Source organism: Porites lutea, chromosome 3, assembly GCF_958299795.1.
Source record: "Porites lutea chromosome 3, jaPorLute2.1, whole genome shotgun sequence".
In the NCBI taxonomy this organism is placed as follows: domain Eukaryota; kingdom Metazoa; phylum Cnidaria; class Anthozoa; order Scleractinia; family Poritidae; genus Porites; species Porites lutea.
Window position 1 is genome coordinate 37,268,718 of NC_133203.1, and position 27,480 is coordinate 37,296,197.

The following is a 27,480-nucleotide window of genomic DNA, read 5'->3' on the forward strand; positions in this document are numbered from 1 at the left end:
GATCTCGTAGTTAAATCTAGCCTACGTAGCAAGCGTTTCCGTGCGGTTTAGGAGCAAAGAACGAGGAACGAGAGTCAAAGATTGCGCAAAAAATGGCGTAAGTAAAAGAGCGGGGAGGGGGTGGGGAAAAATCAGACGCCGCGTTCGCTGGCGAACGCAGGTTTTTCAAAATCGAGGGGTTTGTCTGCAAGCGTTTTCTTCCTTCCTCTCCCGCCCCCCCCCCCCCTTTCATTTTTTTTGGCTCTTGTTTCATTTCTCGCGCGGCCAAAACCGAGAATCCCATTCCACGGTCTTTCTTTGCTCCGAAACCAAACGGAAACGCTTGCTACGCAGGCTAAGTTAAATGTAAACTTTACGATCGGTCTTATTCAACCGAACAATAACGAAACTTGTTTCCTTAAGGACTATCATATATCCGATCCTTTGTGGATCTACATATATAATACACCATACCCAGGCACGGTGATATCTACCATTCCTCATACCAAGTGTTAAGAATTATGAGAATTATGTCCTCAAGGACCATTACCAGAGAACTGGTCTTCCACGGATTTGTAATATACCAAATATGACCTCAACTCGATACTTCCCGGATCTCTGGTAGGATTAGGGTCTTTACCATTAAACAAACCGACGTATCTCACTTTGTTTTCTCTTTCTCCAATTTCAACTTGATCGGTGATATCTACTACCCATGGCACTACATCCATTCCGCAGCACCAGCCGTCCCGCCCGTAAAGCCACGTACCGTGCTCGTTCGGCACGGCGCCTTCGCTGACCCTGTTAGCACACCCCATGGCCGTGGCCGCGTTTTTGAACACTCTGTCATTTGAATGACCATTGACGATAAAGTGATGCGACGTCACGCAGAATTCTGCACAGCCATTATTATCGCTGCCGTGGCCGGTGATTGTCGCTACAAGTTTGACGCGTTCTGTTTCTGCAGGTATTCTGAACGTATGCATACGGGAGTATTTCCTGTTGTTGTTGTAGTTTTTGTCGAATTTTCCTCCCCTGAAGAGCTTGATGATCTTGTAAGGAACACTGTATTCATCTTCGCGCTTTCCACTGTATTGGTGTTTTGAAACTACAAAAAGGGCCAAAGGATAGTTTTTCCAGTTAATAACGTGTGTTCAATTGCTGGAAAGAACCTTTCATCTTGCTTTAATGTCTCGAAAAAAAGGTTTAACCAAAGCTATGGTTGAAACAACCGTGTCGAACTAAATTGATCTACATTTACATACATACAAACACTGTTTACAGGTAGTCATTACGACACCTGAAGGAGGATCATGAGGTTATCCCTCTGTTAAGATCTCTCCTTAAAGATAACCCACCCAGCCCAGGGAAGGTTGGCCACACCACCAGGGTCTATGTCCCCTAGTCTTTTCGAACAGTGGTGTGGGTTCGTTTACGTCCCACAAGAACCAGAAAGGTGAAAGTTCTGTGACACGGGACCTACGGTTTTTCGTCCTTATCCGAGAAGACCAGAAGTCTAACCGTCTGTGATGGTCTGGCCGGGGTTTGAACCCGCGACCTCCCGCTCAGCCGACGGGTGCTCTCCCAGCGGAGCTAACCGGCGGCGGGGCAAAGTTTCATACGGGTGGGTTTGTCCCCAAGGTCCAAACCCTTATCTCTTAATATATCATTCAAGGTCCATCTGTTCGAATTTTTTAATTAAAGGCCCTTTTAAATACCTAAATGACAGATTTACCACAACCCTTTCATATACTTCAACAAAAAACCCTCCCCCTTTATAAATTCCTGACGTCTGCACCAGTCATCCTTTTCGGGCGGAGCCTCCCCGTATAGGCCTTTATATGGAATATCGGGCCCTTGTCTCTTCCTCAACGATTGTCCCTGTTCCATACAAAGGAACTGCCTGGCTTAGTAGACCCTCTTAATCATTCATACTTACATTTGATGTGATCGGACAGTCTGATATTAAGAGACGGCTTCCAGGCTCTCTCCCAAAAAGGATGCTTCATTTGTAAAGTACAGTTCTCAGAGGTAAATAGAGGGAGCAGAGGTGTAATGTTCGTCAACCAACGTCCTACAGATCTGTTAAATAACATGAAGAAAAAGAAATCAGACATAACGCTGCTGATATAACTTAGACTTCAAGACGAAATTCAAAAACTTATTAATAATTCATAAACAAAAAACAAAAAGAAGTTTTAAAATGTTAATGAGTGACTTTATATCTGATAAAGACACGGCTAAACTTTTTGTCCAATGTTTTACACCAAAATACTAGTTACCCCAAATCTAAATATTAGTGCAAAAATGAGTTGATCTATATCAGAGACTTTGAAGCCGTTCAAAAAACTCGCAGTCGTTTATTATCAGATTTGCATATTTCTTTGCCGTTCCTGCACGACCACGACGTGAAATGACCAAATTGTAAGTTTTTTTGAGGACGGAAACCGCAAGGCGATAAATTCTACCATCTCTGTCTGAACTCGGGCGCAGGCCCCTCTCTTCAGCTCCAAAATAAATTTCCTTCTTTTTAGTAACTGGGCGACTTGGGATAATCACGAAATGGTTTCAAAGAATGGGATGCGGAGTCTATTTTTCAGCGACCTTTTAATGGACGTCGCCGTTGTCGGATGGTAAGGCCCCTTTAGTCTGTCTTGTAAGTCCTGTCTACTGACCTTCTGTATGGTGTTATCCATCGTCCCAACTCCTCACCACAAAGTGGATTTTCCTTATCACAACACACTGTTAAACGTACAAGATGATCCCAATGAGGACAGGAATAATCACTTTTGCCAGGGCAGTGCAATGCCATATCCAACTCCACGTTCCTGTATAGTTGCAGTTCTATAAGAAAGACACAATTGTAATGAGTAATTTAAGCCTATTAAGTAACCAACGTTTAACTTGTAGACTTCAGTCATGGACCCAAATGAGGTCAATGAAGTGTCTTGGTTACACTACAGAATTTCCTCCGCATAATCAAAAATTAGAGCTACAAACTAAATCAATAGTAGCACACGAAAGTTAACTGCTGACGAGGTTTCATCTGAAGGGTCACACCATAGGATTTCATCCACAGAATCAAAAGTTGGACTCACTTTGCAAAGCACACATGTGCATGTAATGAGATTATTAAGCACGAGGTGAAAGTACAGCTAAAGAGGTTTTAATGAAAAGGACACAAGACAAGTGCTCGTCAACAAACTCATCAGTTAAAGTGCTATTCAACGGTCTTAGTTAATAATATTGACCCAAGGAGTGGGTAGGTAAAAATTACCAAGCTTTGCTTTAGCCTGAATTTCAGATACTCCACAGAACATTTCTTTTTTTAGTTTAACAGTTTAAGACGACACTAACCTTTCAGAGGTGGAATTTGAATACTTTTTACAGCTCCAGACTTTCCCTCCATATGAGAGTAGTTAAACACAGGGATAATTCTTGCACTGCCAGTTAGGTTGTGAATGAGATCAGTTTTGTAATTGAACCTTACAAAATAAGCAAGAAGAGTATTAGAAGGCTGGTTATCTCAACTGGTTGAATCAGTTTTTGCAGTGCTGGATCCGGACTTTGAGATGGGCGCGGGGGAGGAGGAGGGGTCATCCAAAAAATTTTTTGGGGCCCTCCAGGCTTCATTTAGGTTTAAAAATAAAGGGGGGGGGACAGCCCCTCCCTTGGATCCGCCATTGTTTTAGAGTGGCTAACCTGCATCACAGATGTAATCTAATCTTGCTTGGTTAATGATGTCTGTAAAGCAGCACTGATATCCTTGTTCTGAACCTCCAATGGATTCAGTGAATAACCAGAAATCTGTTTCAAATTTTTTACCCTTCAATCTCAGCTGGCTAATTGTACGCGTATTCAAATCCTGGCTCCAGTTAGTCAAATGAAGGATAGTGCTATCCAACGGATAAATCCCTAACCAGCGGATAAGTATTTGGGAAACTAATTGTGTTATCCCCTGGATAGAGATTGATCCACCGGATGGCGCTACCTGCAACTGGGGGCCTAGTACACAGGTGGAGGCCCAGAACAAGGATTTCGGTGCTGTTTCACAGACGGATTTTATGTCTGTGGTCAAGGCTACTGAGTGGCTGGCCCGAGTTCAACTCCATCCTGGATTCCTAGGGGCAAAACAAACTCATGGAGAGACCACCCCCGGTATTAGTGTCTTTAGGCATGTCATGGCTTGTGGGCATGGGTAGGGAGGGGAGGGTAACTTGTATGGAAGTTAGGTGTCCCATCCCTGCCCACTTCCACTTGGGTCGTCTGTGCCCAGTGAAGCTGACAAAGTAAAATGACAAAGAAAAATTGTTCAGTAGGCAGGTTAGTCAAGGTTTCACTATGGGAGCTTTGACTGTATTCAACATACAACTGCCTGTTGTGCAGTGCAGAGGTGCACTATGTTGCACATAAGAAACTGCTTATTTTCACCTATCATGTTTTTGTGATGTTCCTACTATCTGAAAGCCTGGCAAGAGTTGTATTCAATAATCCTATCTTACGTTATTTCTACAGTACCAATACTCACCATTTTGCCTCATAAGCCAAAAACTTCAAAGATGGAAATAGAAACAAGCCCACTTCCGAAAGTTTACCCTGGCCATCGATAGCCAGGAAAAAATTCTCTTGAGGAGTAAATTGGTAGGAAACAAAGAGCTTCATCTTAGCATCCAAAAGCTTTCTTATATGACAGCCATCTTTGTGTGAAATCATTGAAGCTGATATATGAAGTGGAATGAAGCACTGTGGACTGTTACAGGTCAGTTCCTTGATTGGTTCATTAGCTTCAGGGTACAGGAGAATTGAATGAACTCCAGCCTGGCTCATGTGGTGAATCTAATGAGATAAAAAGTCAGTAAATTTGTTACTAATCGATAGCAAGCCTAGAATTTGTCATCAGCATAACCCAACCTCAGAATTTGGAGATGTGCCACTGGAACCCTGGATCCCTTAAGACCGATGTACACGAGGGATTTTGCTCCCGGAGCATGCTCCAGGGGCATGCACCGGGAGCAAAGCCCCTCTGTGTGTGCCAACGATTTCAAGGGTATACTTCATCTTCGGGAGCAGAATTTCCACCCCACAAAATGCTCCACAATATTTAACAGGTTAAATATTTGGGAGCAAGCTCCCGGGGTAAATTGAGCGAACTTGAAAACGCTCCCTTGTGTGTACTGACACGTACAAAATGAGCCTGGAGCATGCTAAGAACCTAGTTCAGCAGAATTTTGCTAACCCAGTACATAAACTTGATAAACTCCCTAAATCCTTACCCAAAACCTAGAGTTGCTATAATTTTCCAGAAAATATAACAGAGGTCTCTGGCACAGTCCAAAACAAAGGGTTAATATGTTGCTGGGATATTAAAAGCCAATATATGGAAGAAGCCCCCTCCCTGGCAGGCTGGGAAGGTAATCACCTTGGTAAATAAAGAGCAATCACCAGGAGACACAAGTGCAATTCTTCCTTCACTTGTTTTCTTCTTCTGTTTCTTGTCATTATCAAGATGTTTTTTAGCTACTCTCCACTCAGGCTTAAGGTTGCAAGCATTTCCATAGTAACTAACGATGAAGTGGGAATGTCTGTGAATTAAATTGTGTGGCGATGGCAGCCAGTCATATCTTGCATCTAGTCTTTTTGCCACCAATACCACCTCACCTATGTAGAAAACAACAAAGGATTTTTATCTGAACTATGTAGGTACAAAGAGAAGATACATTGAACGGGAAAATACATAGGCGCATATTTACATTAAACACAGTATATCCACACTTTAAAAAGTTTTATGTACATGTAAGTAATGGTAATTGCAAGCAGGAGTTGGTTGTTTATGCACCAGGAATGAAAGATGCGTTTATAATAATGTTGCAGCAGCAGCCTCCAAAGTTCAACCCCTTATCCAGGCTAAGAGCTCGAAAAAAGTCCTGTTGGGTAGACTGGCCTGATGGGACAAGTGGATTTTCTTGCTGGGTAAGTAACTTTGAAAGCTGACGTGCCCAATGGACAAGGGTTGAAACAACTCATCCTCCAACAAAATCATTAACTAAGATGGGTAAGAAATGGCCCTGCGCAAGCAAAATGTGAGAGCCGCTTGCCCAAAGGACAAGCTGGAATTCAAGAGTTTATTGAGCTCTGATGATGCTGGGATTGCAAAAAACCAAAACCTGGCAGGGTCAGCCCCAAACATTTGGCTTATAATGGGCTCTGGTAAAGCAGTGACATGGAATGGACTTCAAAGCTCAAGGTAACGGATGAAGGAGATGGCTGATTGATAACTTCACCTCCCTGTGACAGCCGGAATGCTACAAGCAGATGCCGCTAAAGTAGAGCTAGTGAAGTAAGTGAGCAGCAACTGATTAAAATCCTTAAAGGAAACAAAATGACCAGCTCAGGTAAGGGTGAAATGAGATGTTAGATATCAGATAAAATATTTTTTGAAAAAAAAGGTAATACTCAATAATTAACTACCAATTAAGCTGGGCGAAAGTGTATAACAGGTGGCCATAAATAAATCCCTCAGACAAATCATTTGTGGTACATCTATAATAAACCATATATGCCACTCAGCTCCCAGAACATGTGGGAATCTCCAGGATACAGCACTAATCTCCCACTCTCTTGTAGGGGTCACCAAGTCTCCAAGATAAAATAGTAGTTTTATTTCTTTCTGCTTTGGATGGGAATTTACCCATATTTCCAAAAGTGTACTTTGTTCTGGATTCAGAGCACATATATTATTACATCACTGACATGCAGTAAAAGGGCAAATTACTGACAGGGCTGTCAATAAACACCCTCTTTATTTCAAACAAAGCAGTCTCTATCAGAATAAACTGGGGTGTCCAACACAAATGCCAAGCCCCTAAAACCAAGTTAAAAATAAAACACTAGGTACATTTTACAGTGCAATTGAGAGACCACAGTATTCCTAAACAAACACAATAATTGAGAAAAATATAACTTTGATACCTTCCCTTGACTTGAATATAACTTGAGCAAGAGCACAACCCGAACCAAAACAAGGCCAGTGCATTGATGCATAAGGAATCCAATTTCCAAATTCATACACTGGTAGGCTAGTAAAATGCAGACGATCCTTCCATGACTGTGTCCAGCTCTTGTTACAGGCAGTAGTTTTTAAAGTGCTATGGTGTTGTTTCAGTACAGATAATTTTTCAAATGGTTCTTTCTCCACATTTTCAGCATGGTGATGTGCATGTAAAAAATGATGTGCACTGCTTGAGAATTGTTGCTGACAGGATTTCTTAAACCTATGTTTTAACTGGTTTATCTTCCTATAAAAGCACAATATATTATTAATTTAAGAAATTATTAATAGATTTTAAGTAAAAATTTAAAGTGTGATACATAGAGTTATATAGCCAGGAATACAAATTGAGATTCTTTTATATAAAGGGAGTTTTGTTACTGTTTTCTCTAAGTGACATTTTGTGTTTCCTCTGGAGAAAAAGAGCTCCCCAACACCTTCCACTCTAACTGTATTCAAAAAGCCCCTCAGCTCTCTTGAACACTTGAAAATATGTAAGCCTTACTGCCAGTAGCTTTCAACAGCTATATTATTTAAATAGAGCATTTTAGAGCTTGAAACGCTGGTTTATGGCATAGTACTTTATGTCTAGCCTGTTGGCTCCAAGATAGTTGTGCAGTTGTTCAGTAAAAAGTGATGTGAAAAATGCACAGGGGTTGGGGAGAGACAGGGCAGTGGACTTTTTTTCCCTTTGCCTGTTTTATTTATGTCCCTTCTATACTATCTGAGAGCCTGGCACAGGCTTAATATAAATCATGTCAGGACCTCAAACAGCTGCATAATTTTAATCTCTAGGTATGTAGTGTTTTGATATGTGTAGATAACTAAAATATCCATTTACCCATGCACTGAGTGAGTGTTGGCAGCCTATTGGCTGTTGATAGACAAGAATTTGTTTTGTTTCTGGTGGGGAAACTCCTATTTGAAATGAGAGGGGAAGCTCTCATCTCATTTAGGGGTCTAAAAAGCTCATTTTGGTATCACTTAGGGTATCCATGAAAAAACAAATTTTAGAGTGTTGACTGACAAAACAAAACGAAAAACACTTGATGACTGTGTCTTCACAACAGTTAAAATTACCACATCATGTACCTTCTTAAAAAGCTTCTTGAGCCACGCCCTCTCTTTTTGCAGGGGTGTCCCTCCCCCTAGCTTATGGGGAGAGGTCATCCCCATCCATATAGCAGCAAGATTTATACATGTATTTTTATTATTATCAAACTCCTTTGAGATGCATAGTGGCTTTATTTGATAGCGAGTTTGCCCTCCACATTTTATCTTTGTAAGGTCTTAAAAAAGAATTCTTACAAAAATGCGAGGAAATCCAGTGGGCCCTGCACTACAGAGTGACTACAAGAAAACCACTGTCTTTTGATGTTCAACTTAGTATGACTTACCTTATATAATATTTTTCGATGGCTCTATGAAGCCGAGTTCTCATCCATAAAATATCGTACATGGACCTAGAATCTGCGCTTGACATGAAAACGTAATGAGTATTGCCAGGGGACAGCTCAAGGAACTCCTCCAGCGATGTGTCATTGTTCCACAAGGCTTCTAAAAATGCCGAACGTCTCGTAAATAAATGAAATATAACTGGATGTGTTGGCGTTCTAGAAGTTGAATTGCCTTTCCTGTAAACTATTCTCCCATTGAGTGTTTGTAACGCAAACGATGGAGCTAAATCGCCAGGCTGAAGTTTGGGAAGTTGACATCGAATAACCACCAGATGCAAAACAAAGATCCAAATCGCATGACTCGTATCGAAAAACATGGATCGTTGAGAACCTACTCTGTAATTTTATCTAGATTTAGTTAATAATGAGTGGTGAATTCCTCTGTGGAACATTAGCAAGTACATAGGATGAAAGCAATTAAGCGGTATTTGCAATTTCCACATTTTTAGCAGTATGATTTCACTCCACGGTGACGAGCGACCTCAGTTCAAGGTAGTTGTCACAACACTGCATGTTATGAGAATTTAATAATTAGGTCAATTAAAATAGAACGTTTCAGTAGAAAAATTTCAGATTGAATAATTCGAAATCATTATTAATGTTCATTTTGCAAGATTTTACAGAAATTAGGACCTCTGTTTCGATAGTATTTCGCTAATTAGAATTTCGCCGACAGTGAAAAATATTAGTTGTAGACCAAACTTAATTTTCTCTTCACTTGAATACGATATTGTTGAAGCGTGACATTTTCCGTGTTGTGCTGGGCCTGAAAAGTAAGCCGGGCTTTCCAGCGGTTTCGTTTTTTATGCTTGCGGTTAGAGTAACCAGGTAACAATTCAGGGATATTTTTACTTCTTCCCTTCTTCCAGTCAGGTACGTTTAAAATTTAAATTTATTTTCTACGGCTTGGAGAAGTTCTGGGACTATTTAGGTGTCGTTACATCACAGGTAAAGCACGAAAAAAGCGATTTTGGGTGTCTGTTGAAGAAAGTAAAACCATGCTTGCAAAGTACATTGAAGCATAGTTAGTCTTCTACTATGATTAAGTTTAAGTAACTGGGCTTAGATGAACTGCAACTTGAGGTCTCCTTGCTACATATCATGGTGCAAACGGAATACTTTTCGGAATACTTATTTAGAGTTAGATAACAGGTCGCATTTGGAGTGTGTACAAACTAATAATTAGAGCGGTTTTCACTTGACTGTCGTAAAACCAAAACCAAAGTAAATACACCAGCCAACCAAAGGGCGTAGTAAAACCAAAACCAAACCAATTCCTCAATTACTTTCGACAGTCAAGTGAAAACCGCTCTAAAGCTGTAATGCTAGTGGTGGGTTTTCATTCCAAGAAGTAAGACTTTTTGCAGTGATATAAAAACATCAATATTTCAGGGTTACTGACTTTATTCCAATCAATTCACTTACCGCTAGTTAGTAGTATAAGCTGTATATGTCACTAAATAAGAAAAACAAATCATTTTAAGTGAATGAATAAATAATGATCTTTTAATTAAAAAAGACTGGTGGGACTGAGCAAATTAACAGAAACAAACAAATCCGATAGTAGTGAAGTTGAGTCTAAACTTTCGTCTGATCTAGATACTTTAATTAGTTTGTTCTAATTTAACGTTTACCACAACTAAGTGTGGTTTTATTTTATATAATAATAATAATAATAATAATAATATTTATAGAGGGAGCCCAGCTCACCAAGGGGGTTTTCAGTGGGGCCCTCATTTTTAGTATATGCATATAGACTTGTTTACATATTGGCCCAAAGCAATGAAAAATCAGGTGCCATTCTGATTTGGAATGCAAAAGGCTACACTTAGGACATTTTTCTAAGGATCTGAGCAAAAATCGAGCCAGTGTGGCTGTGCTGGATGGTGGGAATTTGGGTTTTGTATATCCAGAATGATCACTGACCATTGCAGACATCTGTGACATGTCACGAAAATAGAAATGCTCCTGACCATCTCAAACTTACCAGCAATAATGTACCATTTCAAGTTTTTCTTTGTTCAGTCGGCAAAATCTGGGATGGTCAGGAAACAGCCAAATCTACGATAATAAATTCTTTAATCTAAAACAATTCTTTGATTTATAAGTGGTATTTTCACTGGTCGGCAGCGCATAAAACTTGTTCTCCTTTCTCAGGATTTTCTCGATTTGCCCCTGACAATTCCTTTGCCTCTTTCCCTAGTTAGTTGGACTAATGAGTTAATGTTCAAATAATTAACTACAATGGCGATCAAAAGAATTTTGGACAAGGTGGAAAAACAAAAACAATTATTGGATGGGTTTTGGGTTCATCCCTTCTTCAACCCACTGCCCTCAAAAGTTTTGTGATCCCCCATTTCGCTCACAATTCAACATTGTTTGGGAGGGAGTGGAGAGGGTGCCAGTTTACTAAAATTATACCACTTTTTAGATCCCAACACTTTTGATCCCCATTGTACCAATTTCTTTTCGCCCCTGGAGATTTTGTTGAAAAACATGTTTTGCAGCTATAGTTGAGCGGTTTTCTGGTCACTGTCGTGTCATAGAGAGCTAAAACTTACCACAAAGCCGTTTACAGGTCATACTCTTTGTGCCAGATGCAAAATATTAGCTTGTGTAGTTCGTGCTTGCACATAAAACAAAATTTTGGGTTTAAAAGAGACATAGCAATCTTGACTTTTACTTTTCACTTTCTCTCCTCCCCTCTTTTTTCACTTTTCCTGCTTCTTTATTTCTTCTATTGCTTGGCGTTTAGGAGGCTTCATTTTCGTGGGAAAAGTTTTCAGGGATGCTTTTAGGATCTTAATTACCGGTAGGATTAGACGAAAGGAAAGGTAGGAGGGTAGTGGAACAAGATTTTCATGGAAATTTTCAGGTCAATGGTGGTTTTTTGCCTTTTTCTCTGGTGTCTGTGGCTGAATATTTTGTGCTCATTCTGGTATGGTTTGAAAGATCTCTCCACTCGGCACAAGTTAGTGAACTAAGTTGTCCTTGACCATTAAAACTGATGATATCACAAACGGTAGAAGGGAGGTTGATCTGCACGGGCACTTTACAGGTGCCTCAGGGGCGAATGGGTGAAAAAATAATTTTATTCATCTGATTCTGTTTTTTTGTTTTTCTTCTGTAGGTTCGGGGCAGTATCATAAATGGGTTTTGGGGAAAGAAAATTCTTAGAAGCTGCCCACGAAATAGACAATATTACACTGGATGGATTTGAATTTTTAACAGAATCCAAAAAGGAATCTGTTGAGTGTAAAATTTACAGAAAATATGAGGAGGTTGGTTACATGTTTATCTACAGTCAAACACCTGTTAAGTGGTCACCTTAAAATATCTGATTTACGGCATTAACTTGAGGGTAGCTTGGCATATACTGCATTGATCACAAATTAAAAATGAAGCTGTTCACTCAGGGTACTTGTCACTTTTGATGAGCATCTGAAGTCTCTACTAGCCACTTTTTGTACTTAGATGAAATATCTAAAAGAGTATCTGGGAAATTAATATAGGGGTCCTGATGAGATTGAAAAATTTAATGTATTAACTAACCTTAGCAAGCTTAGAATTTACAAATCTTCTATTTTGCCACAATTAACTTATTGTCAGATGGTCTGGTACTTTTGTAGAAAATCTGATCACTGAAAGTTTGAGAGACTTTAAGAGAATGCGCTTAGATCTGTATATTATGATAAAAGTAGTGCATACGATGAGCTTCTTGTAAGGGCTAAACTCCCCTCACTGCTGAACAGAAGGCTTCAGGGGATAGCCATAGTAATGTACAAAGTCAATTATAATTTATGCCCTAGTTATATATCTGATATTTTTAATTTAAGCAAGCGAAGTTATAACCTGAGAAATTCAGACAATTTTATGATTCCAAGAATAAATAAGTTACCACCTATGGGAAACACAGTATTAGATATTTTGGCCCTGTAATATGATCCAAAGTAAGTACGCACATTAAGAGTTCTGTAACACTTACTTCTTTTAATAACCAGGTGAGAAAAGTAGACATTGAGAAGCTTCTTAGAACTGACACCTGTAAGAACTGTCAACTGTACTAGTGTAACTCTTAATGGGGTGGGCAGGGTTTCTGAGTTTGTTTCTTTGTTTGTTTAATTTTTTTTAGGTAGTTAGGTAGTTATAATTAATTAGTTCTATTTGAATGGAAAGGTAAGTGGGCAATGGAACAAGATTTTCATGCAGATTTTTAGGTCAATGTTACATAGTTTTTTGCCTTTTTCTCCGGTGTCCTTGACTGAATTGTGCTCATTCTGGTATGGTTTGAAAGATCTCTTCACTCTGCACAAGTTAGCGGACAAAGTTGTCCTTGACCATAAAAACTGATGACGTCTTAAGTGGTAGAAAGGACGTGGACCCACACGGGCGGTTACGGGCGGTTCAGGGGTGAATGGGTTAATGAAAAGAAGGGTAGTGGAGCCCGTGTGTTGGCCAAGTGCTAACGACTCAAACTTTGAATCTGTCCGAATTAATTCCTTGTTGTTGTGATGCTTTCTTAACAAAGAAGACTTCGCTCCACTTTGCCTTTCTCTCCCAGCTATATTGATTTTAATATTAATACAGCTGTATATATTAAATTTTAAAATTTGATTTTTTGGAAGAAATTGTTGCTATCAGAAGTTGAGACTGCTCATCACCAATCTTCACATTCTTTAAAGGCCTCTGGCCCAAAAAGACATGCACCCTGTTGAAGACTCTAGACCTTGGAAAATCATGCCCTTTTCAGTGGCACATACATGCTTAGGCCAAATAAGAAAGTGCCCTATCTGAGCCTTATGTACCCTGCTAGCAGAGTCGCTTCGATCTTTCCCAGATGAGTCTAGGAAGATTGAAGGAGACTCTGTTTGCAAGGTAAGCCTTATGTAAAGATGGGTATAAAAGGCACAGGGAACCCATGCAGTTAGAGCTTGACCTTGTTTTTACCACTTGTGTTTTGTTCCACCGTACAGGTGTCAGGATTGTATGAATATAAAATAATGGGGTCAATTTCAGATGTTCCTCCTGATGTATGCAAACAGGTGTACATGGACCTAGAGTATAGAAAAAACTGGGATGATTACGTTTATGGTAAGTTAGCAATGGGAAAAAGTAAATAGTAGGCATCCCTAACTGAAAATTATAATAAAATACCCCAAATGTTAATCCCCATCTACAAAGGCCCAAAAAAAATGTCTCACTGGACAAAACCTCCCCCCTTTTAAGCTTGTTTTACAGGTTCAAATCCCAATGAGTGTGTATAAAATGCAAGCCATGTAGCCCATTGAAGAATCATTGAAAAAAACTACCATAAAAATCGAAAACAGTAATATGGAAAATGTTAACTGAACGCTAACCGTTGTAAATAAGTGTTTAACCCTAAACAGTGCTTAACCCTAGTGCTAAAATGAGTGCTTAACCCTAATCCATAAAATGAAAGCTTAACCCTAATCAGAACAATAAGTGCTTAACCCTAATCAGTATAATGATTGCTCAACTCCTCGTGAATTTGCAGTTTTTACTTGTGTTTCCTCTTTTGTTTACCGATGCCTCGCATGACTCGCGTGGCTCGCTGGCTCGCAGTTTGTCAAGACCCAATTAGTAACCTGTCTCTCACAATAAGTTTCCCATGATCATTCATTGTGTGATTATTAAATGTTTTTGTTTTTAATATATTTTATAGAACTCTATGAATTTGAGGAGGATGGAGTTAAAAACATATACTGGAGTGTGAACTATCCTTGGCCAATGTCAAATAGAGATGTATCCTTCATCACTTTACATCTGTGATGCATGCAAATCTCAGATTATCCCCTGATCTGTATTTAATACTAACATTAGACCTGTAGCTTACATTACTAAATGCCAGATTAAAATTGAATTAAAAGATTGTTTAATTTTTAAAGATGTAGGATAGTGGAAGTAACCAGAGAGGAATCCCTAAGAAATAATTTAATAAACCAACATATGATTATACATCAAACCACGAAACATGTGGGACAAGTAGGGTGGCCAATAACTTGTTCCTGAAACTTTTCATCTGATCTCAGAATCAAGGAACTGTTTGTGATGTTTATTGAAGTTTCATGTTTTTAAGTTTTTTTTTAACGCAATGTCTTGAATTTTTCAGAAACATCTTAGCATCTTGGGCAGTCTTTGGGCACTTTCCTAGAAAGTCAAGGTAGCTTTTCAGGCCCAAAGCAAAATTATCAAAATCAAAATCTTTAGAAAAAAAGCATGGGTAACAGCTAACAAAATAATCCACTTTCTTTTGTTGGCTGATCAGTTTTATCGTATTAACTGCAGAACTATTGAAACCTTGATCTTTAATTAAAACACAGCAGTTTTCTGTACCTGGTAAGAATACCAGGATTTTTGAGAAACAGACTGCAGGTCTCTCTAGGCATATGTAGCCTGAGGATACAACTGCATTTAGAAGTGATTGAGAAACAATGTGCTTATAATGAATATTTTCCTTAACTTTATAACAGTACATATATACAAGGGCTTTGCGTGAGCTGGAAGTTAATAGCATACCAACTGTAGTGGTATTAGCTGAGAGTAATTTATTGACAAAGACTCCGGAAAGAAGTGGAGTTATAAGAGTTAAAGAGTATCATCAAAGTCTTATTATTCAGAGTGATGGTATGGTGGGCACTAAAGGTAGGTTCTTTAATCCCTTAATGACAAAAACGTCAGACGAATTCCATCAGGAAATTGAGTAATTTCAATTTTCAGTGGACAAAAACCTTGTTCCAGAATAATTTAAACAATATCGCATTCTTTTTTTACATTTTTCAAGAGCTTATAGATATTAGTTATCTGTAATTAACAACAAATACTTTTTCTCATGGGAGCCCAAGAAAATAAATGTCAAATTTCAAGAGAATTATGAAAACACAGATAAAATTCTGAAAATTTAATGTGTAAGGTGTCATTTTGTGAAAATATTTGACATTTATTTTCTTGGGCTGTCATAAGAAATTTTCTATGGTGTTATTACAGATAACTAATTATATCTATAGCCCTTGAAAAATGTAAAAAAAGAATGCAATATTGTTTAAATTATTCTGGCATAAGGTTTTTGCCTGCTGAAAATTAAAATTACTCAATTTCCTGATGCATTCCATCTTAAACCCTTTTCAGTACCAAGAGTGACTGACCCTAGGGGGGGTTGGGGCACTCAAGGGAAGTCTGGGTAGAGCTGTGCTGCTGAGGCCTTCAAACCATGACCCTGTTTGAGATGAAAATTGCTCATTTTGCCACCCTGTTTAAGATAGCAGACACTACTTTCTGACCCTGATTTGTTTTGTTTCGCATACAAAGTTAAGTGCTTTTTACACCAAAATTGTGGAAATAGATATTAAGGAAAAAAATATTGGTATTGCAAATATAGATTGCTCATCGCAAGTCTTTGAAAGGCTTCCAGTTCAAAAAGACACCCTGTTCAAGACCCTTACTAGTGAAATTGTATACCCTGTTTAAGACTCAGGACCTTGAAAACCATACCCTGTTCAGCAACACATACCTGCCTAGGCCAAATAAGGGAGTGCTTCCCCTGCCTCCCCCTTGGGTGACCAACATCAACTTCCTCCCAACAATATCATTACATAATGAATACAAAAGGTTATGAGAATTGCTCAAATGATCACCGAAGGGAAAATGTTTTGATCCATTATCAAATTCTCTCAACTAATATTATTATAAGTTCTTTAGGGAAATGTTGTTTTTAAAGAAATAACAGCCTACAAAATGCTCAAATTCATCATATCACACCAGGATAAAACAAATTGATTTTGATGGTAATTGAAACATTAATCCAGAAACATTCATTTGGTGAACATTACTAAATCGCGGTCATGTTTGTGGGAACAATAACCATGGCTTACTGATAACACACTATCCAATTTATTTACTTATGATATTTATTTGTTTATGATATTTATTTGTTTAATTAAATATAATATATATTTTTACAGCTTTTATGCATTACTTTGATAACCCTGGAGGACTTATCCCTTCCTGGCTTATAAACTGGGGTGCAAAGGTCTGTATCGTTAAATTATTTACAGAGTGTAGTTTTGTCTGAAGGGCTTGTCAGTCATGTTTTTCAAGGCAGGGCCATCAACTCTCCCAGATAATCCAGGAGACTCCAGATTTTGAACCGTTTCTCGTGGTCTCCAGATTAGAGTCTGAAATCTCCTAGATAATCGCTGAAGTTTGCCATTTCTTGAAGAAAAGTCGATTGTCGACTTTCTGACAATGAAATTTCAAATACTTTGCGTTGTTTGAGCTATTTTACTTTAACATCAAACGTTTTCTCACAAACTTCAATATGCCATAATATTGCACTACAAGCAATAATGTGATTGGTGGGAAGTAAGCCAATTAGGTCAAATGTTACAATTCCAAAAAGATCTTTTTAGCACGTTTTTTTCACAAATGACGTCATGTGCCATGTGCATTATGATGTCATTTATCATCCCTCATCCATCAATTCTCAATATTTAAAGACGTGGGAGGTTGAGAGCCCTGTCAAGGGCACATTAGCTGTCCCTGTGCAGTCGCTTAAGGGGCTTTCTTTCTGCCAGGAACTGGTAGCAATTTTGAACCTTGGTAAATCACATGAATAATCATGTAGCGTTGAAATTACTTCCAAGTCCCCCTTCCTAATAATGCCCTAATAATACTCAGCATGGATTATATTTAGTACTAAAATATATTTAAATGCAAATTTTAAGAGAAACTCTAAATATTGTCCTCTTTCTTGCCATAATATTATTGCATTTTAATCCTTATATTTATTCATCATACATGTAGCTATGTGCCTAAGCTGAAAATATTTAAAGGAATTCAAAAATAAGCTTTAATAATATATATTTTGTTATCCTTGATTTATAATAATGTTTATATATAATAATTTGACGGTAGCATTTTTTTTAAAAATAAAAGAATAATTCCCTGGAAAACCCTAATAATAAAAATATACAGTAAGCAAGTGATTTTGTTATCATGCAATCATTTTCTTAAAAAACTTTTAAGATTTTCCATTGTAATCAGTCTGTAATGAGAAGAGGTGATAGTTTTTACTACTGTATTTGGTTGTATTAAAGAGGAACAACTTGCTTTGCTTTATATGAAGAGTAACCTCATGTTCATGTTCTGATGACATGAAAGTGGTGTTTTGTTTTGTTTTTGTAGTTTCTTTTTTATTTCCTCTTTTTTCTTCTCTTGGCTTGTTTTTCCTTTATTCCTACTACTGGCTGTTATAGTGAGCTTTGTGAGGTTCCGTGAGACACATGTTTCTAGCATTAACATTATATAATAATGATAATAATAAATAATAAGAATAATGGTTTATTCACAGTATAATATCCATAAACTAAAAATGTGGCTCTTCACCTGTGACTAACTACTACACTACCCAACCTACTAATCTACTCATCAATTGGTTATAAATTATCATACTTACTACAAAACTATGAATATGCAGTGAAATGATAAAACGATAAGTTCAAAAATTCAGGAAAAACTAGTGAAAAGAAAAACTATGGACAGTGAGATGATAATCAAACAATAAGTTCCAAAATTGAGAAAAACGAGTGAAAAGGTCACAAAGAATGCAGCCTTGCCCTTGCCTTGGTTTTAAGGTGATTTGTCAACTGACTCTTGAAATAACTAAATTCTGTGGAGATGTTACTGGTCAAAATTATATTCAGGTTAAAATTTTAACCTATATTGATTCTCAATAGACCTGTTCGGCTAACTCAGGTCAATATTGTACCCAATTCAAATCTCCCAGGGTTAAGATTCTTTGTGTACTATATTTGCATTATAATGTTGCATTCACATTTAAATGATATGGAAATTCCTGAAACAAAACGTTTTATCCCCAAAGGGTTTGTATTGGGTACAACATTTAGTCAGCTGAATAGGTCTATTTCCTTGGTTTCCCTAATTCATAATAATTTAGGCTAGGAGGCGAGGTAAACAGAGAATCAACCTCGATTAAAAATTTTAATCTGTAACAAAGCCAAAAAAAGTAAAAGAAAATCAACAATCTTTTTAAATCCCCCAGCTTAACCACAATATATTCACAGCTGTAAATAGGAACTACCTATCTAAGTAGACAACATATATTTTTTGTGTACTTCATTATTCATAATTTTTGGACTGGCTTTGCCGATATCAATAATTTATTACGCAGAACACCATAAAGGTGGGCTTGGTTATTAAAAATACATTTTTAAAAGAAAGTGACTGCTTTTATCCTTGTGGAGTGTTAATATCAGTTACAGATATGATATTTCAAAAGTCAAATGTCAAGCTTATTACTGCATGTTTTATTGAGAGTCTGGACAGTTAATGTCTTTTTAAAAGCTACTATACACTATACACTGTATATAGTGCAAGGATCCAATATATTGCCCACTTAGGAGACAACTTTACTTGTCTGCCAAGGCATTTATTACTGTCTGGTATTAAGGGCTTTAATTTCTTTAGTTAATTTAGTGCATAAAATGTTGATATGCAATTAATCTTCAAATATTATGTCTTTTGATTAATATTTGTAAAATAAGCTAAGACTTATAAAAATCTGTGGTTATTGATCATAATTTTGCAGGTATGGTTGGTTTGTACTGCTTTTATTCTTTTCTGAGAGAGAATATTCACATTTCATTTTTCAATTGCTTTTTTTCTTGACATTTTTTTTACAAATATCACCATTTGTTTTAATCTGAGGGGTGTCATTTTATGCTACTTTTTTTTCTCAATATTTTTAAAGAACCTTTTTTAATTTAGAGCGTCTTTGTAGTTTAAATTCACCTGGATTTAAACTAAGCTAAAAGTATATTTTTCTTTAATTTCGGCTAGGTGCATCATACTTCAATTAAGTCATCCTATAAGCTTGCCAGGCATGTGTTCCAAACTAACCATAATATTTAAGATAACTATTGTATTTTACTACTGACTGATACTATCTGTAGCCCATATGAGTTTGATAAAGAAAGAATTAACAGACCAAAAAAATTAATGTATTCCAAAGAAATTTGATATCATGAAGTGCTTAATGCGTGTCAGTTTTCTGAAGTTCTATTCTGTATGATGTTAAAACATGCTAAGCAAGTTTCAGGCTCTAAACACACAAACACACACACCGACAAACACAAAAAATAAAATAAAAAATAAAATGTAAGAAAAGTCAGTTTCAGCTATTATATTGCCGGTGGATGACATGATACCTTGTATGCTGCAAAAAGTCACTTAACCTTTAATTTTGATTTAACAACTGGTTGGTAAGTAAGAAAAGGGTAATTTTATGATAGGAAATATAGGTATCTACTTTCAAACATTAAAGTTCTTGATTGGCTGAAGAATATTACTATTATTATTATATCTATTTTTATTTTGTAAGATAATAATTTCTTTGAATATTAATATTCATGATTAAAAACTACAGCTGCTGGTTAATTTCAACAATCAATTAACTTGTTTTTACTCAGACCATTAAAACTTATCATCATTCATCATGGCTAATGATGGCGACGACGATTTACAAATGCATAATAAATAACAGTTGTTTAAAATTATTTTTGCTTCATCTTTTTTCATGGTAAGCTGGTTGAATTTATCACAGCTAATCAATCATTGTTATCTGCTATGTTAATGCCACAATATACTACAGTAGTTTCTATTGTAAAATGATGTCTTAAAAGGAAATAAATCATATATGAACTGTGGGTATATGATATATGATATGATTTCTATAGTGTTATCAATGCAATGAATTAATGCAATCATGGTGAAAAAAGCTGGAAGTTAAAAAGTCCTGTGTTTTTTCAGGCTTCTAAATTAATAAAAATCACTTGTAGTTTTATGTTCAAAACATCATTTAATTTGTCTGCCACATATTTTGATAACTTGGATAAAGTACAGAATGACAAATTCTAGAAGCAAAAATATATCACCTGGCCCTGATTGTTCAAACATCGGATAGCGTTATCCACGGGATGAATCCTGTATGGCTTAAAAAATGAACGTTTTGTGCAGCACTTTCTGGCATAGCACAATTTGGCTATCAAGTAGACTTTCATCGTAAAAATGCTGCAGCTTATACCCAAAAAAATGCGGTATTTTAAAACCTTACCATAGTCCTATATAAACATTAATTATTAAATTATTATTTTTATTATCGTACAAAATGAAATTTGTGATCTGTTTTTTTGAATTTTGTTTTGGTTGGGGTAGCTTTTGCTGGGTTCTCAGATAGTAGGGACGTCACAAAAACAAGCCAAGGGAAAAAAAGTGTCACTTTTCATGACTTGGGCACATTGCTATCTTGGAGCCTGGAAAAAACTAATTTGGCTTGAGCTTGGGAGTTTACATGAAAGGCTTGTCTTTCTGGCAACAGAGTCACAGTTAGGGTATTAACTGAAGTAAAAACAATGGCATCGTTATGGCCTTTAGAGAGAAACCAAAAATTAAGTGAGGAGTAAGTGGAGGCAGGACTTGATGCAAGAAAATTGGAGTTGCAAGAATCACAACGTTTTGATTCTCTTATAACAATTTATTATGATTATGACTGCCTTGCTTGTGATCTTGAAAAAAAAAGTGCCCTTAAAACTCTGACAGTCTAGTTTTCATTAGATTGTACATGTAAGTGATGGAGTCGTGAACAGAATAAAAAAAACTCTACTTACGACTATGTTGGTTTGATTTTCACTAGATTTTTTTTGCTCTACACTTCTGATTACAATAACTTTTTCATAAATGGAAATAAAACTAGTGTAAAGATACTCTGATACTAATTAATATACTGTTTGATTTCTTTGTAGACAGGAGTACCTACATTCCTGAATTCCATGAGAAAGGCCTGTTTAGGTTATAAAGAGTATTTTTCCAAAAAATGACTGCTGTTTAACAGTACAGGAAGTCTGCAAAGCTTAAGTCAATGTTTACCTTTTTTTATAGTTGCAAAATTTCACTATGATCAAATCAATATTACCAGCACCATTGAATAATTTTCATTTTTTTAAAGATTACAGGTAACTTCATATGACAATAAAGAATAACGAAAATTACTACTATAAGAGCCATGGATAAATTATGAAAAAAATTGTGTTAATATCAGTTTTATTCCTTTTTATAAGCAGACTAAAAAAAGAATTTTTGTTAGTATTTATTGATGACATTTTTGTTGTTGTCACTACTTTATACAAGCTGTAAATAAAGAAAAATAAAATCCTTGTTCATTGACAATTACTAATCCTTGTTGTTTTTATTTGGTCATAATATGGGTTTTGTAAGGAAGCACCCAAGTTATTATAATAACTGAAAATGAAATAACTCCAACTTATAACAATTATAGATTAAGAGACTTTAAAAGAAAATACAGTCAAAGCTCTCGGACTCTGACGTTTCTGGTTTTCACTAGATCATAAGCAACAGAGTCGTGAGTGTTGGAAGAAAATAGTTAAGTAAGGTTCTGATTTTTCCAACTCTAATTTGACTTCCTTTATTCCTTATTTTCATGAGGTCGTAAGTGTTCTTACAACTCCACTAACAACTCTGACTTCAACTCTTGTGGAAACCAGCCTTTAAACATGCCTATGCTTTGCATTGCTGTTTTCAGACACTTGAAACCGTTCTTTGAAGAAGAGGGGCAAGGGGGGATCTCGTCACAAGTTCACGAGTCACTTTTGATCTTGGCCACGTGTTTGGGTGATCTCTGCCTGGCTATAAATTCCCCATGGAAGCCAGCTGTAAATGGGTCTGAGCACACTGAAGTGTGAAGGTACATCAGAAGACTCAAAAGTGAAGTTAAATCAAGCCACCAAATACTAGCCAAGGTTGTTTGGCCAAAAAAACTGATTTATTTTCTTCAATAAATTGATCTTCAATGTTTGTGTACACAACAGAGGATTTTGGCAGTTTATGTTTCACTGAGTGCACTTCAATCAATATTCACAGAACAGTTTTTCAGTAAATCACAATTCACAGACACAAAAAATGGTTGATCACAGCATCACAAAAATAAGCTTGCCCCGCCCCCCACCCCCTCATTGAAATTGATACAGTCATCATGTCTAGCAGTGAAGGGTATTGGCTGTTGCAGGACACTCTCTGAGTCTTATATAAAATGTTAAGTCAAACCTCCTTAACTCCTTGACTTAACTTTTGCCTAAAAGTATTTATTTCATAGAATTTTGTGAAAAAAAATAAGTTAAATTTTCTTGTAATTTTTGTATTATCATACATTTCTGGTAAACTGCCCACCTACCCCTCCCCTAAGCCAACATTTTGCCCTAAGTGAGAAGTAAGTGTTCATGTTGGCTTAGGAGAAGCATAGGGGGGCAGTTTTCCAGAGACGCATAATGATCCTTTCTAATTTTTTCCCCTTTGGGCACTAACTGGAGTAAAAGAGTTAATACCACACACACAAAAAAAAATACAGGGAAGAAGAAAAAAACCCACATTATACACACTGTAAGATGTGTCTGCATTTCAGGTGTCCGTATGAATTTGTGGACGTAGGAATAGTATGATTTGGTATCTTTGGGACCAGCAGAACTGTCCGTGGTAATTAAAGCACTTTGCATGCTGAAGAGGAGCTCTTCATCCATAGAGGTTCCGCTGCACATGTTCCTCACACCCACTTCAATCTTAGATTGGACTGGTTATTGCCTGATGCAAAGCAAAGGCTGTGATTTAAGACATGATCGTCCAAAAATTTCAACTTTTTTCAGCTGAATCTACCCCCTCAGAAGGACTGTTTATTTCTTGATGAAGAGCATACAGCTGAAGCAACTGTTCCTCACGTATATTTGACACCTGGTCTTCTGACATATGACTTCCAAAGTCATTTCCTTCCTTTTGTTGTCCCTCCAACATATCAGCATAAATCTGGATGCAGAAAGAAAAAAAAGTGATCTAAAGTACTCATTGGAAAGCTATTTCATAATTATTTACTGGTAAGTGATGGTGATCACAATGCTACAGCAAACCTCTTTAATAAGGACACCAAAGGGACAGAACCAAGTGTCCACTTTACAGAAGTGTCTGTATTATAGAGGTAGGGAATGTGTGATTTTTCGCATTTCTGGGACCAAACGAACTGTCCGTAATAGAGAGGTGTCCGTAAGGAGAGATTAGACGGTATTTACATCCAAAATAGTCTTCTTATTTGATGAAATGTGATGCTTCCACAAAGTACAAGTATTTTCACATGTAAACAAGGCATGGTCTTATGGGAAACAGCCAGTTTTGCTCCCCTTTACCCCGTTTGACTTTGATCCCCGATTTGATTGTGATTAGGGTCAAGAGCTGACAATAATGCTAAGTGTTAAGCACTGACTCAAAATGGTTCGCTAGGTTCTTATTTATTGTAAGGTTTTTCACAATAATAATGGTTATGTCATGGATTGAACTCAAACCAGGTGTAAAACATCACAGTAATACATTCAGAACTCCCAGCCACTTGTCAAAACATGTTAACCCTTAAAGTCCCAATTCAATTTTATCCCAACAATTCTTGGTTTGCAACCGCGTGACAAGGTGGCCATGTTAGGGGTCAGCACAATAGAATTTTTTCTCGAATAATTTACATGAAAATAGAGTTTAGTTCCCAAAGGAGAGAAAGGCTTTTGTTCTTGACCACCGACATGGTTGTTGTGATGTCGTGTACAAACTAGCAATACCTTTAATGTACAGTGTAATATAGAGGAAAGGTTATGAGGATTGACAAATTGATCACCAAAGGGAAATACTTTGATCTTTAATTGAATTCTTCCAACTAATTTTTTATGGAAATGTACGGCTGAGATCAGTCTGAAGAATTTCTTTGTTGATGTTGGGGTTTTAAAGGGTTGAAAAACAAGGTGTAACACAATAAGTACTTTCGTTATCCAACAAGATGTAAATATAAAGTGGCCAGGAGCAATGGATTGGAAGTTCAATTTCAGTTAGCTATTGCATAACATCAACGTTTACTCACCCAAGAATTATCGGCTTTTCATTCTGTGATAGTGCCAATTAAAACGTTCTTGGGTTTAATTAATTAAAAATGGCTGTACTATAACGCAAATCTCTTCGGGATATTAAAAAGATAAATAAGCAAGCCTAAATTTCAGCTTATGAACAACATGTCAGCTAACCTTCCATTCCTGAATGAACTCTGCGAGTTGCTCACGAGTTGCATTTTTGTGTCGTCTGAACTCATCCTTTAAATACTGGTCTCCTAAAGCCTTAGACGCAAGGGGAAGTTTTCTGTGTAGCTTGAGAATACGTCGGTAGAGTCTTACAGTCGAATTCATGGCATGAAATTGCACCAAATCATCGACAAAATTCTTAATGCAAAATCTCAGCAATGTCACAGGCACTATCTTAGCTCGTACCCAGTCTCTCGCCGTTGTTTACTTTCGCACGCTGCCAAGAAATGAAACGAACAGAAAAATTCATGTGAATATATTTACAATACTAATAGTGTGTTATGGCCAGGTGAAGGCCCTTGTGGGAAGTCAGGTCAGATCTGTTTTGGCGTTCCTACTCACCCACAATGTACGTTCAACGCGTGCCGGTAGCAAATGGAACAAGACGTTCGAGTACAGCTGGGCTTTGTTCAAGGTAGAAATGGCGGCCTCCAGTCCATCGAATAATTCATCTGCAAGTCAGAATGCGACGGGAGTTTGGAATCGGTTGAAGCCCGAAGAATTTCAACAGCTTCAGGAATACACCAAGTGTAAGATAGCCCTGCTCTGCTTTCTTAATTGTTATTGGAAGCTCTTGAATCCGCCATTATGCTTGTAGTTTATTGATAAGCAAATTTAGTCTTTAACGGCTGAATGATGCTGTCCGTGAACTGAACTTGAAGGTCAAAATTTCGAGGGGTCTTCGTTTACTAAAAGGTTAACATACACGAACATTCTTTTTACCTGATTATTTTGAAATGGAAGATTAACGCGGGAGTTGAGTCATAAGCTGGAATGTATGGGCAAACGATTTATTTTTTATGAAAAATTGCTACGACCGAAGCTTTGCTTGTGTTTACATCAGGCACCCATGCTGTTTGCGGGGAAAACTCACAAGAAATTATGATTATGCCTCTGTGTAAGTGTTAATATCACTAAAACGAGCCGATTACAAACTGAATAACACATTTATATTGTCTGCGAGGAAAAACGAATCCAGGTTTTAATACCTTACCTATTGATCGAATCTTGTTGGAACATGTTCACGCTAGTGATAATAATATGGCGGCTAGTGTTATTGGTATATTTTTTACATGTACAAACAATGCCGCTCGTAATTTTAAAGACAAGAGAAGATTTGGGTGGGTGGATTTTATCTGTGCCAAGGTGCGTTTTGTGTTTTAGCTTTTCTCTTCACAACAATAGACTTTAGCTTAGAAACCACGTACACTCGAGTGTAAAATTCGGGCGCTATTAAATATTCTATTCAAAGTTATTTTCTGTTTTCAATCTTACAGAGACATGTTCAATCAATGGATTGTTGTTTCGTTACTCTCTTAGCGTTATATTAACATATTATAATTTGTTCAATTTTAAATTCTTTTTACCGAACTTTAAATTTTTTCTGGTTTAGGGGGCAAGTTCGTAAACGTTTACACTTAATTGACGTTTCGCAAATTATTACATTTTGCTTTCCCTTATTAGAAGGTCTCTAAGCTAGCCCTTTCTTTAAATGAACAGCTCATAGCGACTTTTGTGTCGGCTTTTAATCTTAAGATTTTACTTAATTTTTAATGTCACATTGGCGTAGTGTACAACAAATTTTTCCAACTTGTTATTTCATCTTTTTTTCTTGGCTATGTAATTTCTGTGGTTTTTGAGTGACAAGTTGATGCTTTGTGAATCATATTCATTTTCACTCATCACCAAATGTCAGGTACTTGGAAACCTTACTTGTCTCACCAGCCATAATCCATTGTGCCTCTTCAAGATTTAAGAGGACATAAAATTCAGCCTTTTAATATTTTGGTTCAATTAGAAATATCACAATCCTATTTCCTACCAATCATATTCTTGATATTTTCATGTTACACCCACCAGCTCTTATATTATCCCAAGAAATGTCTAAGTGTTTTCATAAAATATTTATAGCTTTTGGCATGCAAACACTGGGAGACAAACAAAATATCGTCATATTATTTTCCCCAATATCAAAGTTAAAGATTTCCGGGCATTATAGGAATTTTTCAAACATTGATTTTTTTCTTAAATGATCATTATTTTCTTTCAGCATGTCCAGAGATTTATTTCAAAAGTGATATTGAATTCTGTGTTACTGTTGTTATAAACTGACTTCAATATTCAAGTCAACACCCTTGAAATAATCTGTTCTTGTTTATTAAAATGATGTGCCTATGCCTTGTTTTCATGCCGAGTTCACATACTTGAGCCTTCAGTTGATTAGCATTGGTTCATTGCAGTTAGGAATTGTATAGAGTATAAAATTGCATATTCCCTCTGTGTTTTTTCATGACATTTACTTTACTTGTGTGACTCAAAACATGCGTTTTATCTGAATCTCCCAGTATTTGCTTAATTGATGAATTTTAATGTTTAAATTGTTAGTTTAAAACTTAGTGAAGCTGCTTTGGTTGGCTGTCTAAATTGTCCCATGCTGTTGTAAAGACAGAAGGAGCCAATAGCAGGCAAAAATACTCCATTGGACCTTTCAGTTCCTCTTAACAACAATTAAACTTTTTCTTTGCAATTACCACATGGCAGCATTTCCATAAATTGATTGTTTCTTCAAATATAGTGAATTTTGCTGAAAGCCATTTTATTCCCCTGTCGAGAGTACATGAAAATTCATTTGGCTTGTTAGTGTGTAATTTCTCCATTTCTCCAGCATTATTTCTGAAAGGGGAAACCAGATCAAACTGTCAAATGTCAGGTCACTCTGGAAAGTGAAAAAAAAAATTTAGCAGCATAATGTATTGCTATTAGTTTTAAAAGGATAGTAATTATGGCT

General features: G+C 36.9%; 4 protein-coding genes across 7 annotated transcripts in view; 2 read left to right on the forward strand and 2 right to left on the reverse strand.

The window, feature by feature from the left end:
- Positions 1–441: 441 nt before the first annotated feature.
- Positions 442–8,939, reverse strand: LOC140929695 (uncharacterized). Its single transcript, XM_073379422.1, has 8 exons — positions 8,425–8,939; positions 6,949–7,274; positions 5,399–5,637; positions 4,508–4,815; positions 3,337–3,464; positions 2,655–2,823; positions 1,919–2,061; positions 442–1,087 (listed from the first exon to the last, which is right to left on the reverse strand). The coding sequence occupies exons 1-8, from the start codon at positions 8,799–8,801 to the stop codon at positions 516–518; spliced, it is 2,262 nt and encodes a 753-aa protein (XP_073235523.1). The 5' UTR covers positions 8,802–8,939; the 3' UTR covers positions 442–515.
- Positions 8,940–9,246: 307 nt separating this feature from the next.
- LOC140931063 (phosphatidylcholine transfer protein-like) lies at positions 9,247–21,800 on the forward strand. Of its 2 annotated transcripts, XM_073380802.1 has the most exons (7): positions 9,247–9,357; positions 11,615–11,765; positions 13,458–13,575; positions 14,168–14,247; positions 14,976–15,147; positions 16,464–16,531; positions 21,321–21,798. In XM_073380802.1, the coding sequence occupies exons 2-7, from the start codon at positions 11,634–11,636 to the stop codon at positions 21,393–21,395; spliced, it is 645 nt and encodes a 214-aa protein (XP_073236903.1). In that variant the 5' UTR covers positions 9,247–9,357; positions 11,615–11,633; the 3' UTR covers positions 21,396–21,798. The 2 variants fall into 2 exon arrangements, with proteins under 2 accessions (XP_073236903.1, XP_073236904.1); XM_073380803.1 differs by lacking the exon at positions 16,464–16,531 and having other exon boundaries at positions 21,321–21,800.
- A 1,100-nt stretch (positions 21,801–22,900) lies between these two features.
- Positions 22,901–24,870, reverse strand: LOC140931066 (succinate dehydrogenase assembly factor 3, mitochondrial-like). Its single transcript, XM_073380808.1, has 2 exons — positions 24,639–24,870; positions 22,901–23,388 (listed from the first exon to the last, which is right to left on the reverse strand). Exons 1-2 carry the CDS (start codon positions 24,795–24,797, stop codon positions 23,218–23,220), a joined length of 330 nt encoding a protein of 109 aa, XP_073236909.1. The 5' UTR covers positions 24,798–24,870; the 3' UTR covers positions 22,901–23,217.
- A 19-nt stretch (positions 24,871–24,889) lies between these two features.
- LOC140931064 (diacylglycerol kinase beta-like) overlaps positions 24,890–27,480 on the forward strand; it is a 40,870-nt gene continuing 38,279 nt past the window's right edge. For 2 of the 3 annotated variants that reach the window (XM_073380804.1, XM_073380806.1), the window contains exon 1: positions 24,890–25,222. In XM_073380804.1, the coding sequence (XP_073236905.1) occupies positions 25,114–25,222 (109 nt within the window). In that variant the 5' untranslated portion in view covers positions 24,890–25,113. The remainder of the gene's footprint in view (positions 25,223–27,480) is intronic. The other variant, XM_073380807.1, reaches the window with a different exon arrangement.

What these genes read in the sequence shown, in the direction of transcription:
- LOC140931063 (XM_073380802.1), top strand. Translation starts at nt 11,634, where the DNA reads ATGGGTTTTGGGGAAAGAAAATTCTTAGAAGCTGCCCACGAAATAGAC. An exon ending in TTTACAGAAAATATGAGGAG is followed by an intron (nt 11,766 to 13,457) that starts GTTGGTTACATG and finishes TCCACCGTACAG; the next exon opens with GTGTCAGGATTGTATGAATA. An exon ending in TTATAAACTGGGGTGCAAAG is followed by an intron (nt 16,532 to 21,320) that starts GTCTGTATCGTT and finishes ATTTCTTTGTAG; the next exon opens with ACAGGAGTACCTACATTCCT.
- LOC140931066 (XM_073380808.1), bottom strand. Translation starts at nt 24,797, where the DNA reads ATGAATTCGACTGTAAGACTCTACCGACGTATTCTCAAGCTACACAGA. An exon ending in AGTTCATTCAGGAATGGAAG is followed by an intron (nt 23,389 to 24,638) that starts GTTAGCTGACAT and finishes TTCTGCATCCAG; the next exon opens with ATTTATGCTGATATGTTGGA.
- LOC140929695 (XM_073379422.1), bottom strand. Translation starts at nt 8,801, where the DNA reads ATGTTTTTCGATACGAGTCATGCGATTTGGATCTTTGTTTTGCATCTG. An exon ending in TATATTCAAGTCAAGGGAAG is followed by an intron (nt 5,638 to 6,948) that starts GTATCAAAGTTA and finishes TTTTCTACATAG; the next exon opens with GTGAGGTGGTATTGGTGGCA. An exon ending in ACTGTCCGATCACATCAAAT is followed by an intron (nt 1,088 to 1,918) that starts GTAAGTATGAAT and finishes CCCTTTTTGTAG; the next exon opens with TTTCAAAACACCAATACAGT.